Source organism: Rhinoraja longicauda, chromosome 20, assembly GCF_053455715.1.
Source record: "Rhinoraja longicauda isolate Sanriku21f chromosome 20, sRhiLon1.1, whole genome shotgun sequence".
NCBI lineage: Eukaryota > Metazoa > Chordata > Chondrichthyes > Rajiformes > Arhynchobatidae > Rhinoraja > Rhinoraja longicauda.
In genome coordinates this window covers 8,369,058-8,391,658 of record NC_135972.1, presented here as the reverse complement: position 1 = coordinate 8,391,658, position 22,601 = coordinate 8,369,058, and the positions used below count along the sequence as shown (strand labels likewise).

The following is a 22,601-nucleotide window of genomic DNA, read 5'->3' as shown; positions in this document are numbered from 1 at the left end:
TCGAGCCCCTTCGTCAGACTCCGATAGGCGATGTTTCGGGGCAGGATCTTTCACTCGATCTGAAACGTCACCGATCCACGTTCTCCAGAGATGCTGCTCGACCAGCTGAGTTACTCCAGTAATTGGTGTCTTTTTTGTTGTTGTAAACAAGCATCTGCAGCTCTTTGTGTATGCGTGACATTTCTTATGTTGGTAATCGGCAGTTTAAATGGTTTTTACTGCATCCAAAACACCACAAATTCTTTTCAGAAACAGGGTGCTGTAAAAAGACTCGTGAAAAAGTACAAGCCCTAAAACCTACCTGTACACATGCCCAGGGATTCTCGGGGTACTGCTTCTCAAACATTGGGATGAAGTCATTGTAGTGGATCTGTGAACAATTAAACAAGTGTACGGGTACAATGAGCACAAACACATTGATATCGTGGAGAGAGAGATTACTGCTTCTTAATTATAAGGTGTTTACAGTCATGAAATAAGTGCAATCTCACTGACTTAAAACAAAGTCAAATTAATCATTTGGCAAACTTTGATCAACTTTCATGCTTTGTCCGTCTGAAGAAGGGTCCTGACCCGAGACGTCACCCATTCCTTCTCTCCATAGATGCTGCCTGACCTGCTGAGTTACTCCAGCATTTTGTGTCTCTTCGGTCGGTTTAAACCAGCACTTGTAGTTCCTTCCTACACACTGTCTGCTTTGGGCTCAGAGCGGAGCAAGGGCACAGATTTTTACCCTGCTGGTGCCAACTTTGTCGGTCTTTACAAACCTTTAGATGGATAGAGCACCATTATCTGATATAAACCTTAAAAATAACTCCAGCACTTTGACTCCAGGACTTTCCATCGCCCGGTGCGGCTCGGCCACGGGACCTTCCATCTCCTTGCGGGGTCGGTCGCCTCGATTGGGGTCGAGCTGTTTGTCCGTGGGAGGGGCATGGGGGAAGAGAGAGGAAGTTATTTTGCCTTCCATCACAGTGAGGGGGTGTTTGGAGTCGCTGTGATGGATGTTTGTGTTGGGGTTGTGTGTCTTGTGTTCCTTTTTTTTTGCTCTGTGACTGCCGGCAAATGAATTTCGTTCGGTATCGAATGACAATAAAGGCATTCTGTATATAGACTCAGCGGGTCAGGCAACATCTCTAGAGAAAAGGAATAGCCGACGTTTCGGGGCAGAACTCTTCTTCAGACTGAAAGTAGACATGGGGCGGGGGGGGGAAGAGGGGAGAGAACGCCAGAACTAAATCAGGGTGGCAACAAATGACCTCAGGAAGGGTGGAATCCATATTACATAGAAAATAAGTGCAGGAGGCCATTCGGCCCTTCGAGCCAGCACCACACCATTCATTGTGATCATGGCTGATCGTCCCCAATCAATAACCCGTGCCTGCCTTCTCCCCGTATCCCTTGATTCCACTAGCCCCTAGAGCTCTATCTAACTCTCTCTTAAATCCATCCAGTGATTTGGCCTCCACTGCCCTCTGTGGCAGAGAATTCCACAAAGTCATAACTCTCTGGATGAAAAATTGTTTTCTCGCCTCAGTTTTAAATGGCCTCCCCTTTATTCTAAAGACTGTGTGGCCCCTGGTTCTGGACTCCCCCAACAGTGGGAACATTTTTCCCTGCATCTAGCTTGTCCAGTCCTTTTGATAATTTGATATGTTTCTATAAGATCCCCTGTCATCCTTCTAAGCTCCAGTGAATACAAGCCCACATTGCCCCCAGTGTTGGCTGGGGAAGGTGTGATCGCAAGAGGGATGCAAGGGAAATATCAAGTAACTCCTGCATTCCCTCCCCTCTGTTCCCTCCTCCACCCGGGTGGCCCGACCAATTCCACTGTCCACATCCTTGAGCCCCCTCTCGTTATCATGCCTTCCCCAGCCACCAAACCCAAAACGCCACCTATTCTTTTTCTCCAGAGATACCGCCTGAGTTACTCCAGCACTCTGTGTCTGTCTACGGTATAAACCAGCATCTGCAGTTCCTTTTTTATTGCATTTTCACTGCTTCTGTGTTGCTTAGTATGAGGCACCTGGGTTAATGAATCACAACACTTTTTTTGTAAACCACCATCTGCAGTTCCTCGATTCCTTCATCTCCACTCCACACGCATTCAGTTGTTGAACTAAACATCGGGAACTGGGTCGGAAAGCACGGATCTTAATCAGTTAAACCAACGGACTGTGTTGGAACCGAAGATAGACACAAAGCGCTGGAGTAACTCAGCGGGACAGGCAGCATCGCTGGAGAGAAGGAATGGGTGACGCTTCAGGGCGAGACTCTTCATCAGTCTGCAGAAGGGTCTGGATCCTAAAACGTCACACATTCCTTCACCCCAGAGATGCTGCCTCTCCCGCTGAGAAGGATGAGAGGAGATCTTATCGAAACATATAAGATTATTAAGGGGTTGGACACGTTAGAGGCAGGAAACATGTTCCCAATGTTGGGGGAGTCCAGAACAAGGGGCCACAGTTGAAGAATAAAGGGGTAGGCCATTTAGAACTGAGATGAGGAAAAACTTTTTCAGAATGATCAGCCATGATTACATTGAATGGCGGTGCTGGCTCGAAGGGCCGAATGGCCTCCTCCTGCACCTATTGTCTATTGCTCCAGTGCTTTGTGTCCATCTTTCGGCTTAAACCAGTATCTGCAGTTCTTTCCTACACTAAACCAACGGACTGTTAAGGTAACCGGGAAGTAAGGATTCTAATGATACCAGTAAGGTTGGTATTTGACCCTGCATTCCACAGGAGTTGGAAAACAAGTTAGAAAACCAAAGGCCCAGCGAAACACAGTCCTCTGGACAGCTAGAAACCCGGCATGTTCGCTTGTAATTCAGAGGGATACCTTGAAGAATTGTGTAAGAAGGAACTGCAGATGCTGGTTTAAACCGACGACAGACACTAAAAGCTGGAGTAACTCAGCGGGACAGGCAGCATCTCTGGAGAGAAGGAATGGGCGATGCTTTCTCTCCAGAGATGCTGCCAGAAGGGTCTCGACCCAAAACGTCACCCATTCCTTCTCTCCAGAGACGCTGCCTGTCCCACTGAGTTACTCCAGCATTCTGTGTCTGTCTTCGGGTTTGTCCAGTCAGGCAGGGTAGCCACTGACCAAGGACAACGTGTCTCCATGAAGACTGGGATCTATCTTTGGAACGCCAATAAACAGATAAAGGCCCTGCAATGAAAAACATTGACAGAGGGAGCAAGGGTCACAGGTTTGACCGGCGGTGGAAAGGCAGGCGGATTGGACCACTTAAATTGAGGGTATGTTTGGGATCGAGTCAAGCATTGTTCCACAGGCTGTGCGGTGTAAGGAATGTATAAAAGGCGAGTCTTTAACAGCAAAAGCCTGCAGAATAACGAGAAAGGGAAACTGGGTGAGTTCTGCGGAAGACAGCAGGAGTTTGCGTACGTAGTATGCAGGTGAATCTGCAGAATTCTTTGCCACAGAAGGCTGTGGAGGCCAAGTCAGTGGATATTTCTACGGCAGAGACAGATTCTTGATTAGAACGGGTGTCGGGGGTTATGGGGAGAAGGCAGCAGAATGGGGTTCGGAGGGAGAGATAGATCAGCCATGATTGAATGGCAGAGTAGACTTGATGGGCCGAATGGCCTAATTTTACTCCTATCACTTATGACCTTATAACCTACGTGCTGAGGGACGCACTGAAGCTCGGTGCAGCCAACTCCCCCTCCCATTCCCAGTCTGACCTTTCTGTCATGGGCCTCCTCCAGTGCCATAGTGAGGCCCACCGGAAATTGGAGGAACAGCACCTCATATTTCGCCTGGGCAGCTTGCAGCCCAGTGGTATGAACATTGACTTCTCCAACTTTAGATAGTTCCTCTGTCCCTCTCTTCCCCTCCCCCTTCCCAGATCTCCCACTGTCTTCCTGTCTCCACCTATATCCTTCCTTTGTCCCTCCCCCCTGACATCAGTCTGAAGAAGGGTCTCGACCCGAAACGTCACCCATTCCTTCTCTCCTGAGATGCTGCCTGACCAGCATTTTGTGAATAAATACCGACGCCGAGGTTCTGTGGGGGAAGACCACAGTCTAGGGTGCTTCCAAAAAAGCAATAGTCCCCAGTATGTGGGATGATGCTAGTGTACGGGGTGATCCTTGGTCACCGCGGGCTCAGTGGGCTGAATGGCCCGTTTCCCAGCTGTGCCTCTGAAGATGTTTTAAATCACACCAGTGTTTAAAACGGTCGGACGTTCTCCCGTTCAGGCATTTTCAGTGTAAATTATTCACTGTAAACTCTGGAACGATCGTTCCTGATCTCTGCACCCAGCAGGTTTTCTTTCATAACGGCACGGTTTGCACCTTATTGGAGGTGGGTGGGGGAACTTTGCATAATGACAGATTTCTGCAAGTCAGACCCTCTGCCATCGCGGTGGATATGCAAGAGAGGAGCAACAGTGAGCAGAAACCACGACTAATTAGCATCCAGCGATCGGTGGCGCAGCGGTAGAGTCGCTGCCTTTCAGTGCCAGAGACCCGGGTTCCATCCTGTCTACGGGTGCTGTCTGTGTGGAGTCTTCCCTGTGGTCGCGTGCGCTTTCTCGGGACGCTCCGGTTTCCTCCCACACTCCAAAGACGCACGGGTTTGTAAGTTAATTGGCTTTGATTCAATTATAAATTGTCCCCAGGGGGCAAGTGACAGTGCTGGTGTAAGGGGCGGTTGCTGGTCAGGGTGGGCTTGGTGGGCCGAAGGGCCTGTTTCCACACTGTATCACTAAACCACTGGGGAAGATTTAGAGTGATACAATGTGGAACCGGGCCTCTCGGCCCACCGAGTCCACGCTGACCATCGATCACCCGTTCACACCAGTTCGATGTTGTCCCACTTTCTACACATTCCCGGCAATTTACAGAAGCCCAATAACCTGCAAGCCTGCACGTCTTTGGGATGTGGGAAGCAAACTGGAGTACAGGTGCTCCTCAACTTACGATGGGGTTATGATCCGAGAAGCCCATCGGAAACCGGAGATATCGTCAGTGTAAATGTATTTAATACACGTGATCACGTGGCCGGCGGCCGCCGTTTGAACCATCGCAAAGTCGAAGCATCTGTACCTGGAGGACAGCCACGGGGTAACAGGGAGAACGTGCAAACTGCGCACAGACAGCACTGGTAATCAGGATCGGACCTGGACTTCTGACGCCGTCAGGCAGCAGAAGCAGGCTGTGCCACCCCAATAAGATGTCGAGGCCGCGGAGCCCGAACACGCTCAGCCGCACAAGCAAGAATCGCGCGCATAGCTGCCTGGGCCAAGGTGCAGACTGCACCTGCCACGAGGGCCGGCGACCTAGTGGGGGGGGGGAAGGTGGAGGAAATCGAAGAAAGACAAAACCAGACAATCAACGCGAAAAATCAAAAACGACTTCTTGCCTGCTTCAGTTGAATTCCATCGGCATAGTTCATGACCGTGAAATGCTTTTGAGTGTCATAGAGTTGATCCAAGGAGAAAGACCTGGAAAATTAGAAGGGAAGTATCAAGATATTATATTGAAGACCCTGACACAGAGCACCTTGATCACAGAATGGAAAATTCAAATAGCAGAGGACAGAGCTCCAAGGTGTGAGAGGGGTAAAGTTTAAAGAAGATGTGATTAGTGCGGGTGTCGGGGGTTATGGGGAGAAAGCAGGAGAATGGGGTTGGGAGGGAGAGATAGATCAGCCATGATTGAATGGCGGAGTAGACTTGATGGGCTGAATGGTCTAATTCTTCTCCTATCCCTTATGGCCTTAAGTCCAGGGCAAGTTTTGTGTTTACGTCGAGGACGATGGGTGCCTGGAACACACGGCCAGGGTTGGTGAAGGCAGAGATGATAGTGGCAGTCAAGAGAACTTTGGACAGGCACATGGATATGCAAGGAATGGAGGGATATGGATTATGTGCAGGCAGTTAAGAGTTGGTCTCAGCGTCATGTTCGGCACAGACATTGCGGGCCGAAGGGCCTGTTCTTGTGCTGTACTCTTCTACGCGCAGGAAGGAACTGCAGATGCTGCTTTCAAACCGAAGATAGACACAAAAAGCTGGAGCAACTCAGCGGGACAGGCCGGATCTCTGGAGAGAAGGAATGGGCGACGTTGCGGGTCGAGACCCTTCTTCAGACTGGTTAGGGATAAGGGAGATGTAGACGATGATGTTGAGAGATAAAGAACAATGAATGAGAGATATGCAAAACAGTAACGATGACAAATGAAACAGGCCATGCTCTTGTACATTTTTTGCTGCCTTCCCCGCTGAGTCACTCATAGAAACATAGAAAATAGGTGCAGGAGTAGGCCATTCGGCCCTTCGAGCCTGTACGCACCGCCATTCAATATGATCATGGCTGATCATCCAGCTCAGTAACCTGTACCTGCCTTCTCTCCATACCCCCTGATCCCTTTAGCCACGAGGGCCACATCTAACTCCCTCTTAAATATAGCCAATGAACTGGCCTCAACTACCTTCTGTGGCAGAGAATTCCACAGACTCACCACTCTCTGGCTTTTTGTGTCTATATATTCTGTACTCTTCTGTGTTCTACCACCATTACTGAGAGACCATTGCAGACCTATTGGCAGGCAACCATTAGCCTGCTGAGCTGGCCATTAGTAGTTCCGGCACCTATCAGTTGCAAAAATGAAGCAAACATGATTTCCTACGATTTCGCCAAATGATTATAACTGGAATATTATTTACATTTTTTTTTAAACTGTTTACTAAAAAAACCTTGACACGCAGTGCATCAATTAAACATGCAAATACAAGTGATGAGAATGCAAATTAATTGAAGGTATACCCCCCCCCCCCATTAGTTTATCCACAATTTGAAAGAAAATAACCAAGTCCCTAATACACCGATCAGCCAGAACATTATGACCACTGACAGGCGAAGTGAATAACATTGATTATCTTGTTACAATGGCACCTGTCAAGGGGTGGGATATATTAGGCAGCAAGTGAAGAGTCAGTTCTTGAAGTTGATGTGTGAATGAGCAGGAGTAAAGGCCTGAGCCACTTTGACAAGGGCCAAATTGTTATGGCCAGACGACTGGGTCAGAGCATCTCTGAAACTGTTAATATTGGCTAAATTAAAGACATTATAAAATGGAGAATCCCTGCATTTGTCAGTATTGCTTAGCCCTCGTCAGCAGAACTTTACAGGCTTCGATTGGCGTCAGCTAGTCTAGGCTCAGGGTGATATACGCAGAATGGTAAATGGTCCAGGTGTTCTCCATGTTGCCCTTAAATTGATAACTTATATAATGATTTTGCAAACTGACCCTAAATGTGTCATTCCTATTAGGTAGCTGCAAATGTATTGTGAATCAATTTATATATAACGTTTCAAGACGCTCATCCTGTTAATTGATGATTGTTCGAATTGTTGAGCCTTGGGGAAGTTGTGGGTTTCCAGGGCACATGTTTCAATGTTTGTCCTTGTTCGCTTCCTTCCAGAGCTTTCCATGCAACACAATGTATTGAGCTGTTGTATTATTGGGTTAGGGAGATGCCTGTTATGTTAATCGATATCTGTTATTGATATCGTTTTTGATATCTGTTATTGGGTAAGTGTAAGACAACCCCCTGTGTGGTTCGGCCCTCAGGTTCGCGGGGCATATAAAAGACGGTGATCACAAGGTTCGTGGTCGATACTCAGGAGAACTGCTGGAGTGTCTTTGTCTACGCGAGGCCTAGACTAGACAGAAGCAGGGATCGAACCCGTGGTGGGGATAGTAGGTACAGTGTATGATCTGTGACGCGCTTATAATTTCGCCAGAATAAACTTTAATCTCTGTAAATGCTTGACTCAGTGTTTTTACTGAAACTAGACTGGGGGGAAGCTCAGAAACGAGCAATTGTCAAAACAGCAAGGCTTGTGGGGTGCTCCCGGTCAGCAGTGGTGAGTACCTACCGACAGTCGACCGAGGAGGGACAAACCACAAACCGGCGACAGACAGGGTGTTGGGCGCCCAAGGCTCATCGATGCGCGAGGGCAACGAAGGCTATCCCGTCTGGTCCGAACCGACAGAAGGTCTACTGTGGCACAAGTCACAGAGAATTTTAATTGTAGTCATGGGGGGAATGTGTCACAATAAACAGTGCATCGCACCCTGCTGCGTATGGGGCTGCACACGGAGGACCAACAGCATATTAGGCAGGTGGTCATAATGTTTTGGCTCATCAGGTCATAATGTTTTGTCATCCGTTAAATAGATTGTGCATCAATTTAGAAATCCATCATTCTATTTTTTTTGGAAGGAAAGAACAGCGACTTTTGTTTTTTGGCTTCACCAACTGCAACTGGACACATTTTGTAACAGAGTAATGGGGCTGTAATTGAGTAGGGGAGGCTTGGAAATGCATTGCCAGGGGTTGTGGTGGAGGCAGATACGATAGTGGTGTTTATGATGCTTTTAGATGGGTGTGTGGAGGTGCAGGGGATGGAGGGAAATGAATCATATTCACGTTCCATGCAGAAAAGTTAGATTTTGCTCTTTGGGCTAAAGGAATCAAGGGATATGGGGAGAAATCAGGAACGGGGTACTGATTTTGGATGATCAGCCTGGCTCGAAGGGCCGAATGGTCTCCTCCTGCACCTATTTTCTATGCTTCGATCATGCAGAGGCAGATGAGATCGGTTCAACTCAGCATCATGTTCGGCATGAACTTATGGGCTGAAGCTGTACAGTTCCATGTGTAAGAAGGAACTGCAGATGCCGGTCTACACCGAAGATGGACACAAAGTGCTGGAGTAACTCGGCGGGACAGGCAGCATCTCTGGAGAAAAGGGAGGAAGAGGTGATGTTTCGGGTCGAGAACCTTCTTCAGACCGAGAGTCGGGGGGGAGAGGGAAACCAGAGGTAAGAAAAGGTACAAGGAACAAATGAATGAAAGGTAAGAAAAGAACAAATCAAAGGCAGTCTGAAGAAGGGTCTCGGCCTGAAATGTCACCCGTTCCTTCTCTCCAGAGGTGCTACCTGCCCCGCTGAGTTACTCCAGCATTTCGTGTCTATCTGTGCTGTTGTGTGAAGTTCAATGCATAAAGCAGGCAATAAACAAGTACATGGTGGCGCAGCGGTAGAGTTGCTGCTTTACAGCGCCGGAGACCCGGGTTCGATCCCGACTACGGGCGCTGTCTGTACGGTGTTTGTACGTTCTCCCCGTGACCTGCGTGGGTTTTAGACAATAGGTGCAGGAGGAGGCCATTCGGTCCTTCGAGCCAGCACCGCCATTCAATGTGATCATGGCTGATCATTCTCAATCAGTACCCCGTTCCTGCCTTCTCCCCATACCCCCTGACTCCGCTATCCTTAAGAGTTCTATCCAGCTCTCTCTTGAATGCATTCAGAGAATTGGCCTCCACTGCCTTCTGAGGCAGAGAATTCCACAGATTCACAATTCTCTGACTGAAAAAGTTTTTCCTCGTCTCAGTTCTAAATGGCCTACCCATTATTCTTAAACTGTGGCCCCTTGTTCTGGACTCCCCCAGCATTGGGAACATGTTTCCTGCCTCTAACGTGTCCAACCCCTTAATAATCTTATATGTTTCGATAAGATCTCCTCTCATCCTTTCACCGAGATCTTCCGTTTCCTCCCACACTCCAAAGACGTACAGGTGCGCAGCAGGTTAAATGGCTTGGTGCATGCGTGAATTGTCCCGAGTGCGTGGGATAGTGTTGGTGCGCGGGGATCGCTGGCAGGCACGGACTCGGCGGGCCGAAGGGCCTGCTTCCACGCTGTATCTTTAAACTAAACTAAAGGCTTTGTACCTGTTGGAAAAGCGGAGCCAGAATACATTGTATGCGTACAGCTGCAGTGGTTGGACTGAACGGAGGAGGATAACGTAGCGAATGTCAAATTTAACTAATCCTTCCACGTCGTCTCTCTCAAAGAGCACCGGGTTTTCGATGTACTTGCAAACCACCTGGAGATAGATCACAAAGAATATAAAAGCAGCATAAAACCACCTTTTGTTCTCACCTGCTGTTATCATTCAACTGAACTATCATATTTAATATTTCAGATACAGCGCGGAAACAGGCCTTTTCGGCCCACCAAGTCCGCGCCGCCCAGCGATCCCCGCACACTAACACTATCCTACACACACTAGGGACAATTTTTAACATTTACCCAGTCAATTAACCTACATACCTGCACGTCTTTGGAGTGTGGGAGGAAACCGAAGATCTCGGAGAAAACCCACGCAGGTCACGGGGAGAACGTACAAACTCCTTACAGTACAGCACCCGTAGTCAGGATCGAACCTGAGTCTCCAGCACTGCATTCGCTGTAAAGCAGCAACTCTACCGTTGCGCCACCGTGCCGCCTACCACAATTTGACAATGGTCCTGAACTACTACCATTGGAGGCCCTCAGACTATCTTCGATCGGACCCATCTGGTTTTATCTCCCTTTATCATGTGTCGGTACACCGTAAATGGCTCGAATGTAATCGTGCATTGTCTTTCCGCTGACTGGTTAGCACGCAACAAAAGCTTTTCACTGTACTTCGGTACAATAAAAATAAATGTTGTTAGACATTATTCAGGAGTTAAGGGTGCAGTTAATACATTAGCACAGCGGTAGAGTTGATGCCTCACAGCACCGCAAACCCAGGTTCCATCCCGACTACGGGTGCTGTCTGTACGGAGTTTGTACGTAATACTTTACAGAAGAGAAGGCTGTCTTTTTATTCATGCTGTTATCGTGATGGAGCTACATGGCACGGAAACAGGCCCTTCGGCCCACCATGTCCATGCAGACCAAGTTGGCATATTGGGCTAGTTCCATTTGCCTGCATTTGCCCCATTGCCTTCTAAACCTTTGTGGTGATCCAGGATTGAATGTCAAACAAACAGCAAAAAAACCCCCAAAAAAACAAGACCTTGAAATAAGCACAAACCAGGATAAAAAATATAATCCATCATCGCACCCAAGGCACCAAGGGTGTGGCAGTAGAGTTGCTGCCTTACAGCGCCAGAGATCCGGGTTCGATCCCGACTACGGGCACTGTCTGCACGGAGTTTGTACATTCTCCCCGTGACCTGCTTGGGTTTTCTCCGAGATCTTCGGTTTCCTCCCACACTCCAAAGACGTACAGGTATGTAGGTTAATTGACTGGGTAAATGTAAAAAAATTGTCCTTAGTGTGTGTAGGATAGTGTTAATGTGCGGGGATCGCTGGGCGGCGCAGACTCGGTGGGCCGAAGGGCCTGTTTACGCGCTGTATCTCTAAAAAAAAAATCTAAATCCAAAGACGTGCAGGTTTGTAGGTTAATTGTCCTGTGTGTGTGTGCGCAGGGTAGTGTAAGTGAGCGGGGATCGCTGGTCGGTGTGGACTTGGTGGGCCGAAGGGCCTGTTTCCGCGCTGTATCTCTAAACACCACATCAATCCCTGCCCGCCGACCTATCCCTGGGGGATCCTGCACAGACCGTCATTTGAGCATCATTTATCAGGCCGGGTCTCACCAACCTTCGGAGAGCTTTCCCTTTGGCGAATGATGTAGTGGAGGTTGTTGGTCACGTGCGTGTCAAGTCCTCGAGCCAAGTTCCAGGGTTTGCAGATCCAGTGATTGTCCTCGCCTCTGAGAAACGATATAAAGCGAATACTTAGTAAAAACAAAATACTCCAACCCAACGCAAATTGGAGGAGCAGCACCTCATATTTCATACGACCCAGCTGTATGAATATTGATTCCTCTACCATCCAGCAACCCTTGCATCCCCTCTCTCCCCAACGCTAGTCGGCGTACTAGTTTCACTGTCGTTCTGTTGAGTTACACTTCTTGTATACCTCGTTTTCACCTTCCCCACAGCCAACAATGGATCATTGTGGACTCTGCCTTTCCTCGATCATCGTTGCCCTTTGCGTATCTTTCATTCATTTGCTCTGTGTACCTTCTGTATCTCTCATTTCCCATCGCCCCCTGACCCTCAGTCTGAAGAAGGGTCTCGGCCCGAAACGTCACCCGTTCCTTCTCTCCAGAGGTGCTGCCTGACCTGCTGAGTTACTCCAGCTTTTTGTGTCTATCTCCAACCATCACGCCTGACACAAGGTGAACAATGTCAGAAGTGCTTGTTGAGGGGAAAATTATTATCCTTCCTGATGGTGCACTGATATACTTCTTTCAGAATGTTCACTGCTGAACACGTTTCATATGTTTCCAAATACACAGGACAAGATGTTAGCAATCCCATACGCACTGAAAGTTGTGATGTTCTACTTTGGGTGTGTGAACAGGTTGACATAGTTTAGTTTACTTTAGAGATACAGCGTGGAAACAGGTCCTTCAGCCCACATTGACAGTCGATCACCTTTAGTATAGTTTAGTTTAGAGATACAGTGCAGAAAAAGGCCCTTCGTCCACCGAGTCCACACCGACCAGCGATCCCAACACACTAACACTAGCCTATACACACACACAAGGGACAATTTACAATTATGTCAAGCCAATTAACGTACAAAGTTGTACATCTTTGGAGTGTGGGAGGAAAACGGAGATTCCGAAGACAACCCCTGCAGGTCACGGGGAGAACGTACCAACTCAGTGCAGACAGCACCCGTAGTCAGGATTGAACCCGGGTCTCTGGCGCTGCAAGGCAGCAACTCTACCGCTGCAAGGCAGCAACTCTACTGCTGCACCACCATTTACTTTAGAGATACAGCATGGAAACAGACCTTCTGGGCCACCCAGTCCACACTGAACGTCGACCACTTGTTCACACTGTTAGTGTGCGGGGATCGCTGGTTGGTGCGGACTCGGTGGGCCTGTTTCTGCGGTGTATCTCTAAACATCGTTGCTGAAAATGCAAAGGCTTGTGCGTTGCCTACCTGTCTTGGCGCTGTTGGTAACAGCTGACAAACTGAGGCAGCTCGGTGCAAAGGTTGTAGGTCAGCGGCAGCCATTTTGGACCACCCACACCTCCCGCTCTCCGAGCCACGGCAGCCAAACAGTCCTTCACCGTCACCAGGTTTTCACACGGGAACTGATTCACCAGGACACGGGGCCTCAGCTCACTCAGAGTCCTGCAAATGTTTCAGACATATTTAGTTTAGAGAGACAGCGCTGGAAACGGGCCCATTCCATGGCCTCACCGACGAGCGATCCTCCGCACACAACGTTTCATGTGATCCCACCTTTGCATCCACTGCACTTCGGATCCACAACCTGCATATCTTTGGGATGTGGGAGGAAACCAGATCACCCGGAGGAAACCACAGGGAGCGGTCATTGGGAGAACGTGCAATCTCCGCACAGATAGCCCCCCGAAGTCAGGATTGAACCGAGTCCAAATATGTCAGAAACTGAACCAGTACCAATGCCGTTACTTTGTCTTTCGTCAGAATCACGTGGAGGTCGCACTACATGGAAACGACTCGAGACAGGCAGGAAGTTATAACATAGAATAGACACCAAGAACAGGCCATTCGGCCCACAATGTCTGTGCCGAACACGTTGCCATAATCAAAATTCATCCATTCCATGCATGCCCTTGTGCCCATCTGAAAACCTGTTCAATGAAGGTCTGAAGTAGGGTCTCGACACAAAACTTCACTATACATTTTCTCCAAAGATGCTGCCTGAGTTAATCCAGCATTTTGTGTCTATCATCCCTCCTCAGACATGTGGCCCAAACCTGCTCACGATACTCCAAGTGCGGTCTGACCATGGCCCTATAAAGTAGTATAAGAAAATAACTGCAGATGCTGGTACAAATCGAAGGTATTTATTCACAAAATGCTGGAGTAACTCAGCAGGTCAGGCAGCATCTCAGGAGAGAAGGAATGGGTGACGTTTCGGGTCGAGACCCTTCTTCAGACTGAGTGAGGCCTTATAAAGCCTCAGCATCACATCCCTGTTTTCATCCTCCAGTCCTCTCGAAATAAATGCTAACATTGCGTTTGCCTTCCTAACTATCGATTCAATTTGCAAATGAACCCGAGTGGAAAGGAACTGCAGATGTTGGGTTAAACAGAAGATAGCTGGAGTAACTCAGCGGGGCAGGCAGCATCTCTGGAGAGAAGGAATGGGTGTCTTTTCGGGTCGAGACCCTTCTTGAGGCTGGTGACCAGTCTGAAGAAGGGTCTCGACCCGAAACGTCACCCGTTCCTTCTCTCCAGAGATGCTGCCTGCCCCGCTGAGTTACCCCAGCTTTTTGTGTCTATCTTCTTGCAAATTAACCTTTTGGGAATCCTGCAACAGTACTCCCAAGTTCCTTCGCCCCTCCGATTTCTGAATCCTGTCCTTGTTATCAGTTCAACTTTCCCCCTTTGAAGCAATGAAAGCCGAATTTCGACGCCATTCATTTTGTCCGCAAATTCTCCTCGCTGCGCACGATTCACTGACCTGTAGTCTTTGAAATGATTGTACAAGTAAAGAATATCTGCGTTCTCTTCAGCTTCCGTCAGGACAAAGCGGGGGTCATCCAGATTTTCCAACACTTGCCTAATATCCGCGTAAACCCTGCGTGAAAAACACGGATGTTAGATGACGAGAGGCCTGAAAGAGGGACCATATTGCCCCTGTTCCGGCCTCTCTCCACTGGCTGCCAGCACGGTTCAGAATCGATTTCAAGATTCTCTATAAAGCCCTAAACGGGCTTCCCCTCCACCCCCCTGATTTGGGGCCACTGACTATCCCGCGGTCTAGGCTTAAGCTCAGGGGTGACCGCGCTTTTGCGGTTGCATCTCCGAGACTGTGGAACTGCATCCCTCTCCCCATCAGGTCTGCCCCCTCCATCGGCTCTTTTAAGTCCAGGCTCAAAACATACTTCTATTCTTTAGCGTTTTGAAGTCTTCTGATGGGGCTGATTTTTGTTTTGTGCTGCTCCCTTTGGACTGTTTTTTGTGCCTGGGTGCCGTGATGTCTGTTTCTTATTGTGTTTTTAGTACCTGCTCTGAAAATGTGCTTTTATAAATAAATTTGACTTGACTTGAGGCCACATTCTCAGAATTAAAGGACGTTCTTTTAGGAAGGAGATGGGGAGGAATTTCTTTAAGTCAGAGGGTGGTGAATCTGTGGAATTATTTGCCGTGCCGCCATTTTTTGGTCACATCTTCCAAAAAAAAAAATCATATTTGTGGGACACGACCTCCCACGTACAAAACCATGCTGACCCTCCCCAATCACCCCTTGTCATCTAAATACATGTATCTCCTATTCCTCAGAATGGTCTCAAACTTGAACTTTACCAATTTGAGTCACAGCAGATTTTCTGAAGGCATTTTGCAGCAAATTCCAATAGGTTCGGGGGTTCAGACTACCTTAACTGAAAGAAGGAACTAGTTGTCCAAATGAGAATAATGGTATTTTTGGTCGCTAATGACTTAAAAAGATCTTTCAATTTGGACACAGGGGAGGCCAGACAGTTGCTACTTAGATGAGAAAGTTCAGACAGTAAAAAGTCTCTTGGATCTAACAGCGATGATCAGTTGGACACAAAAGTCTGGAGTAACTCCAGCGGGTCAGGCAGCATCTCCGGAGAGAAGGAATGGGTGACGTTCCGGGCCGAGACCCATCTTCAGACTAAGAGTCAGGGGAAAGGGAAACGAGGGGTATAGACGGCAATATGGAGAGATGTAGAACAAAGAAGTGAAACATCTTTGCAGCTTCGACCGCCCCGAAGCGCGAGGTTCGATCGACCCGCTCGCAGGACCTTCATCGCCCTGCGTGGCTCGGCCGCGGCACTTTCCATCTCCCCGGTGGGGGCTTAGGACCTTCATCGGCCTGCTCAGCTCGGCCTGGGACTTTCCATCGCCCGGTGGGGGCTTCAAAAGTCGGGAGCCTCGATCGCCTCGTGGCAGCAGTTTGACTGCCTGACCGCGGGAGAAGATTGAGGAGGAGATAAGACTTTTCTTTGCCTTCCATCACAGTGAGGGTGTGCCTGGAGCAATCACTGTGATGGTTGTTTGTGTTAAATTGTAATTGTGTGTCTTGTGTTCTTTATTGTCTACTGCCGGACCCTGACGTGAGAGGACGCTGGCGCTGTTTGTTCGCCGCTTCTCCGTCAGGACAAATCTTTTGTTCGTTTGTTTGTTTGTTTTTATGTCTTGACTGTTTTGTAAAGCGTCTTTGAGCATTTTGAAAAGCGCGATATAAAATAAATGTTTATTATTATTATTATATGCAAAAAAAGTGACGATGACCAAGGAAGCTGTAGTCCATTGTTAGCTGTGGGCTAGGTGAAAACGAGTTACGGACAATGAAACGAGTACAACGACTTGGGTGGGGGAGGGACGTAAAGAGAGAGGGGATGCAGGTGCAACTTGAAGTTACAGAAAGCAATGTTCATACCGCTGGGGTGTAAGCTGCCCAAGCAAAATATGAGGTACCGTTACTCCAATTTGCGCTGGGCCTCACTCTGGTAATGGAGGACAATTATTAGTTGATGGGTTGAGAAAAGCAGCACCATCATTACTTTCAGATAGGAGAGAAAAATGAAATGGCCAAAAAAAAAAGAAAAAGAGATTTAAACATACTTGAAAATTTTATCCTTCGGGTAAACTGGCGGTTCGATTGGAAGAGGGAGCTTCTCGTTATTGTTAGCGAAAACCGCCTGGAATTCAGAAAGTGAATCTCATTAATATTTCAAAACAAAATGTATTCTTATATTCTGGATGATCAAATAAATAAATTATCCCTCATCAGGGCTTGGCTGCAGCCACAGTCCTGAGCTCACTGAATGTCCTTTAGAGGGATTGCTCGTAACGGTTCTTTTTCCATTTTCACATTTAAAGTAACTGAAAGTAAAGTAACCGTCTCACCTCGACAGAATATCAACCGAGGTGTTGGACAAAAAAAAAATCAACGGGGCTCACTCAGGTCAGGAAAATTGACTTCTCTAACTTCAAAAGTAGCCCTTGCTTTCCCACTCTCTCCATCCCCTCCCCCTTCCCAGTTCTCCCACCAGTCTTACTGTCTCCGGCTACATTTTATCTCTGTACCCCCCCACTCCCCTCGACATCAGTCTAAAGAAGGGTGTCGACCCGAAACGTCACCCATTCCTTCTCTCCGGAGATGGCTGCCCGAGTTACTCCAGCATTTTGTGTCCATCTTCGATTTAAACCAGCGCCTGCAGTTCTTTCCCACTCGTGAAAATTAATGATGGAACATTGTCCAGATGTGGACCCTCTCACACACTGTTTCCTTCCACCCACCCATCACCCCCTTCCCACCACAAAAGGTGTGAAGAAGGATCCCGACCAGAAACATCTAGTTTAGTTTATTATTGTCACATGTACCGAGGTACAGTGAAAAGCTTGTTTGATGCGTACTATCCAGTCGGCAAAAAGACTATACATGATTACAATCAAGCCGGCCACAGATACAGGATAAAGGGAATAACGTTTAGTGCAAGATAAAGTCCAGCAAAGTCCGATTAAAGATAGTCCAAGGGTCTCCGTCCGATGAGGTAGATGGGAGGTCAGGACCGCTCTTCAGTTGGTGAGAGGACGGTTCAGTTGCCGTTACTTAACCATTTCCTCCAGAGATGCTGCCTGACCCGCTGAGTTACCGCAGAATTTTGCGTCTATCTTTGACTGTAAACCAAAGTTTAGTACAACTTAATCTTCATGAGCACTTGAATTGGTCAAGCATGCATGTGTGCCATTTGATTTTCTGTTCCATCTTATCACTTATACTAAATCACCAGACTCCCAGCTTGGATTGGAATGCTATCTGTACTGAGGTAAACTTATCCGGCTCAATTTGTCTTATTTACCCCCCCCCACAGGATTACAAAGTTATAAGATAATATGTAAAGTATCAAACATGTTCCCAATGTTGGGGGAGTCCAGAACAAGGGGCCACAGTTTAAGAATGAGGGGTAGGCCATTTAGAACTGAGATGAGGAAAAACTTTTTCAGTCAGAGAGTTGTGAATCTGTGGAATTCTCTGCCTCAGAAGGCAGTGGAGGCCAATTCTCTGAATGCATTAAAGAGAGAGCGAGATAGAGCTCTTAAGGATAGTGGAGTCAAGGGGTATGGGGAGAAGGCAGGAACGAGGTACTGATTGAGAATGATCAGCCATGATCACATTGAAGGGCCGAATGGCCTCCTCCTGCACCTATTGTCTAATACAAAGCAGTACAAAACATTTAAGTTGAATTCTGGAAGAAGGGTCCTGACCCAAAATGTCACCCATCCACGTTCTTTGAGTTGAGTTTACTTTCTTATCACATGTACTAAGGTACACACCAAGGTTCGTCTCCAGAGGTGCTGCCTGACCCGCTGAGTTACTCCTGCGCCCTGTGTCCCAAGCTGAATTCTTCCTCCGTTTCACAGCAACCAACGACACCAGTCCAAGTCCTTACCTTGAAGTATTCTTCTGGAGGTTCACTGACACTGGCATCGATGCCCTTAAAATCAGCGGCTTGCCAAGGCAACAGCCTGCATTTCCTGACGAGAGGATTTTGCTCACCATGTGCGTGATCCCACGTGACCTCCTCTGCACAAAACAAGCAATAAGGCTTTCAGAAGTGGTACACAAGCAACACTTCACTCTCTGCCCATGACACAAGCAACACATCACACCCTCCACACTACCCATGGCACAAGCAACACACCATACTCCACAACTGATTTCAAATTGGTTCTTCACACCATTTGTATCTGAAATGGGCTTCAACTATTTGGGAAACAGAAACCCCACCCTTACAGAATTCACAAAACACTATTTGAAAATAAGGTCATAAGTGAAAGGAGCAGAATTCGGCCATTCGGCCCATCAAGTCTGCTCTGCCATTCAATCATGGCTGATCCATCTCTCCCTCCCCAACCCCATTCTCCTGCCTTCTCCCCTTAACCTCTGACTCCCGTACTAATGATGAATCTCTATATCTCCGCCTTCAAAACATCCACTGATCTGGCATCCACAACCTTGAGAGACATAGAATACCAGATTCACCACCCTCTGACTAAAGAAATTCCTCCCCATCTCCTTTCTAAAGGAACGTACTTGGTACTAAGTCTTCTGTTTAGGACTAAGTACTAAGTCTTCTGTTTGGGACTACCTACTAAGTCTACTGTTTAGGACTACGTACTAAGTCTTCTGTTTGGGAATAAGTACTAAGTCTTCTGTTTGGGACTAAATACTAAGTCTTCTGTTTGGGACTAAATACTAAGTCTTCTGTTTGGGACTAAGAACTAAGTCTTCTGTTTGGGACTAAGAACTAAGTCTTCTGTTTGGGACTACGTACTAAGTCTTCTGTTTGGGACTAAGTGCTAAGTCTTTCATTTAGGACTCCCAACAACGGAAGATGCAGATTGTGTTGAGTTAATATAATTTGCAACCCCATCCATCCAGCCTAAAGACGAACAGCAAAATATTTTAAAGGATAATATTTTAAAGAAATAACGGTGATGATTTCCACTCACCGCCGTGATCGAGGTTGCGCTGGGGCCACAGCAGAGAGAAGGCCACCTGTGCCGGCCCATAAAAGAAAGGAACGACTCGGAACGTGGGTTCGTCCGAGTGACGGATTTGAGACGCAAACTCGTCCATCACGTACCAAATCGGCACCTGCTCTTCCGCCGTCTGTGGAAGGAGGCAAGGACTGTGGTGAGCTTGCTGCATCTTGTAATAATCCACAGGCAATCCTGCATGTTCACCATCCCCTCCCTCCCTCCCTCACCTCCGACGCTCAGTCTTGCACGACCCCAGGGGCTAAACAGTTGAATTTTACGAGGATGTTGCCAGGGTTGGAGAGTCAGACCAATCGGGAGAGGTCAAGCAGGCCAGGACTCTATTCCCCGGAGTGCAGGAGGACGAGGGGTGATCTTATAGAGGTGTCGAAAATCATCAGAGGAACAGATCTGGTCTTGACCCGAAATGTCACCCATTCCTTCTCTCCAGAGATGCTGCCGATCCCGCTGAGTTACTACAGCTTTTTGTGTCTATCTTCATAATAGATTGGGTAGATGCACAGAGTCTCTTGCCCAGAGTTGGTGAATTGAGGACAGGTTTAAGGTGAAGGGGAAAAGATTTTAAAAAGGAGTCTGACAGGGTAACCTTTTCACACAAAGGGTGGTGGGTGTGTGGAATGAGCTGCCAGAGCAGGTAGTTGAGGCTGGCACTACCTCAACGTTTAAGAAACAGTTAGACAGGTACATGAATAGGACAGGTTCGGAGGGATATTCAAATCCCCCAGGAACCAAACATACTTTATCTTGCACTAAACGTCATTCCCTTTATCCTGCATCTTGTACACTGTGGACGACACGATTGTAATTGTGTACAATCTGATCGCTGACTGGGTAGTACACAACAACAAAAGCTTTACACTGTACCACGGTGCATGTGACAATAATAAATTAAGTCTATGTGGACACAAAAAGTTGGAGTAACTCAGCAGGACAGGCAGCATCCCTGGAGAGAAGGAATGGGTGACATTTCAGGTTGAGACCCTTCCTCAGACTGAGAGTCAGGGAAAAGGGAAACGAGAGATTAACCATATAACCATATAACAACTACAGCACAGAAACAGGCCCGTTCGGCCCTACCAGTCCATGCCGACCACTCTCCCTGACCTAGTCTCATCTACCTGCTCTCAGACCATAACCCTCCAATCCCCTCTTATCCATATACCTATCCAATTTACTCTTAAATAATAAAATCGAGCCTGCCTCCACCACTTCCACCGGAAGCCCATTCCATACAGCCACCACCCTCTGAGTAAAGAAGTTACCCCTCATGTTACCCCTAAACTTTGGATTCTGAAGCTATGTCCCCTTGTTGGAATCTTCCCCACTCTCAAAGGGAAAAGCCTACCCACGTCAACTCTGTCCGTCCCTCTTAAAATTTAAAAAACCTCTATCAAGTCCCCCCTCAACCTTCTACGCTCCAAAGAATAAAGACCCAACCTGTTCAACCTCTCTCTGTAGCTTAAGTGCTGAAACCCAGGCAACATTCTAGTAAATCTCCTCTGTACCCTCTCCATTTTGTCGACATCCTTCCTATAATTTGCCGACCAGAACTGCACACCATACTCCAGATTCGGCCTCACCAATGCCTTGTACAATTTTAACATTACATCCCAACTTCTATATTCGATGCTCTGATTTATAAAGGCAAGCATACCAAACGCCTTCTTCACCACCCTATCCACATGAGATTCCACCTTCAGGGAACAATGCACAGTTATTCCCAGATCCCTCTGTTCCACTGCATTCCTCAATTCCCTACCATTTACCCTGTACGTCCTATTTTGATTTGTCCTACCAAAATGCAGCACCTCACACTTATCAGCATTAAACTCCATCTGCCATCTTTCAGCCCACCCTTCCAAAAGGCCCAAATCTCTCTGTAGACTTTGAAACTCTACTTCATTATTAACTACACCACCTATCTTAGTATCATCTGCATATTTACTAATCCAATTTGCCACACCATCATCCAGATCATTAATGTAAATGACAAACAACAGTGGACCCAACACAGATCCTTGGGGTACTCCACTAGACACTGGCCTCCAACCTGACATACAATTGTCAACCATTACCCTCTGGTATCTCCCATTCAGCCATGTTGAATCCATCTTGCAACCTCACTATTAATACCCAACGATTTAACCTTCTTAATCAACCTTCCATGTGGAACCTTGTCAAATGCCTTACTGAAGCCCATATAGACAACATCCACAGCCTTGCCCTTATCAATTTCCCTGGTAACCTCTTCAAAAAATTCAAGAAGATTAGTCAAACATGACCTTCCAGGCACAAATCCATGTTGACTGTTTCTAATCAGGCCTTGTTTATCCAAATAATTATATATATTGTCCCTAAGTATCTTTTCCATTAATTTTCCCACCACAGACGTCAAACTAACAGGTCTATAATTGCTAGGTTTACTTTTAGAACCTTTTTTAAACAAAGGCACAACATGCGCAATGCGCCAATCTTCCGGCACCATCCCCGTTTCTAATGATGTTTGAAATATTTCCGTCATAGCCCCTGCTATAGGTATGTAGGTTAATTGGCTGGGTAAATGTAAAAATTGTCCCTAGTGGGTGTAGGATAGTGTTAATGTACAGGGATCGCTGGGCGGCACGGACTTGGTGGGCCGAAAAGGCCTGTTTCCGGCTGTATATATATGATATGATATGATATTTCTGCACTAACTTCCCTCAATGTCCTAGGGAATATCCTATCAGGACCTGGAGACTTATCCACTTTTATATTTTTTAAAAGTGTCCGTACCTCCTCTTCTTTAATCCTCATAATTTCCATCACTACTCTACTTGTTTCGCTTACCTCACATAATTCAATATCCTTCTCCTCGGTGAATACCGAAGAAAAGAAATTGTTTAATATCTCCCCCCTTTTCTTCCGGCTCAGCACATAGCTGTCCACTCTGACTCTCTAATGGACCAATTTTATCCCTCGCTATCCTTTTGCTATCGACATATCTGTAGAACCCCTTGGGGTTTACTTTTACATTACTTGCCAAAGCAGCCTCATATCTTTTTTTCGCTTTTCTAATTTCCTTCTTAAGATTCATTTTACATTCTTTATATTCCTCAATAACCTCTTTTACTCCCTGCCGCTTATATTTATTGTATATCTCCCTCTTTTTCCGAACCAAGTGTCCAATTTCCCTGGAAAACCACGG

General features: G+C 47.2%; 1 protein-coding gene across 1 annotated transcript in view; it reads right to left on the bottom strand.

Annotated features, from left to right (window-relative positions):
* ttll12 (tubulin tyrosine ligase-like family, member 12) overlaps nt 1-22,601 on the bottom strand; it is a 37,152-nt gene that overhangs the window by 5,214 nt on the left and 9,337 nt on the right. The window contains exons 4-12 of the mRNA XM_078416504.1: nt 19,370-19,529; nt 18,307-18,440; nt 16,475-16,551; nt 14,343-14,459; nt 12,827-13,021; nt 11,468-11,579; nt 9,766-9,920; nt 5,389-5,470; nt 302-370 (exon numbers count right to left, since the gene is read on the bottom strand). Coding sequence (XP_078272630.1) covers nt 302-370; nt 5,389-5,470; nt 9,766-9,920; nt 11,468-11,579; nt 12,827-13,021; nt 14,343-14,459; nt 16,475-16,551; nt 18,307-18,440; nt 19,370-19,529 — 1,101 coding nt within the window. The remainder of the gene's footprint in view (nt 1-301; nt 371-5,388; nt 5,471-9,765; nt 9,921-11,467; nt 11,580-12,826; nt 13,022-14,342; nt 14,460-16,474; nt 16,552-18,306; nt 18,441-19,369; nt 19,530-22,601) is intronic.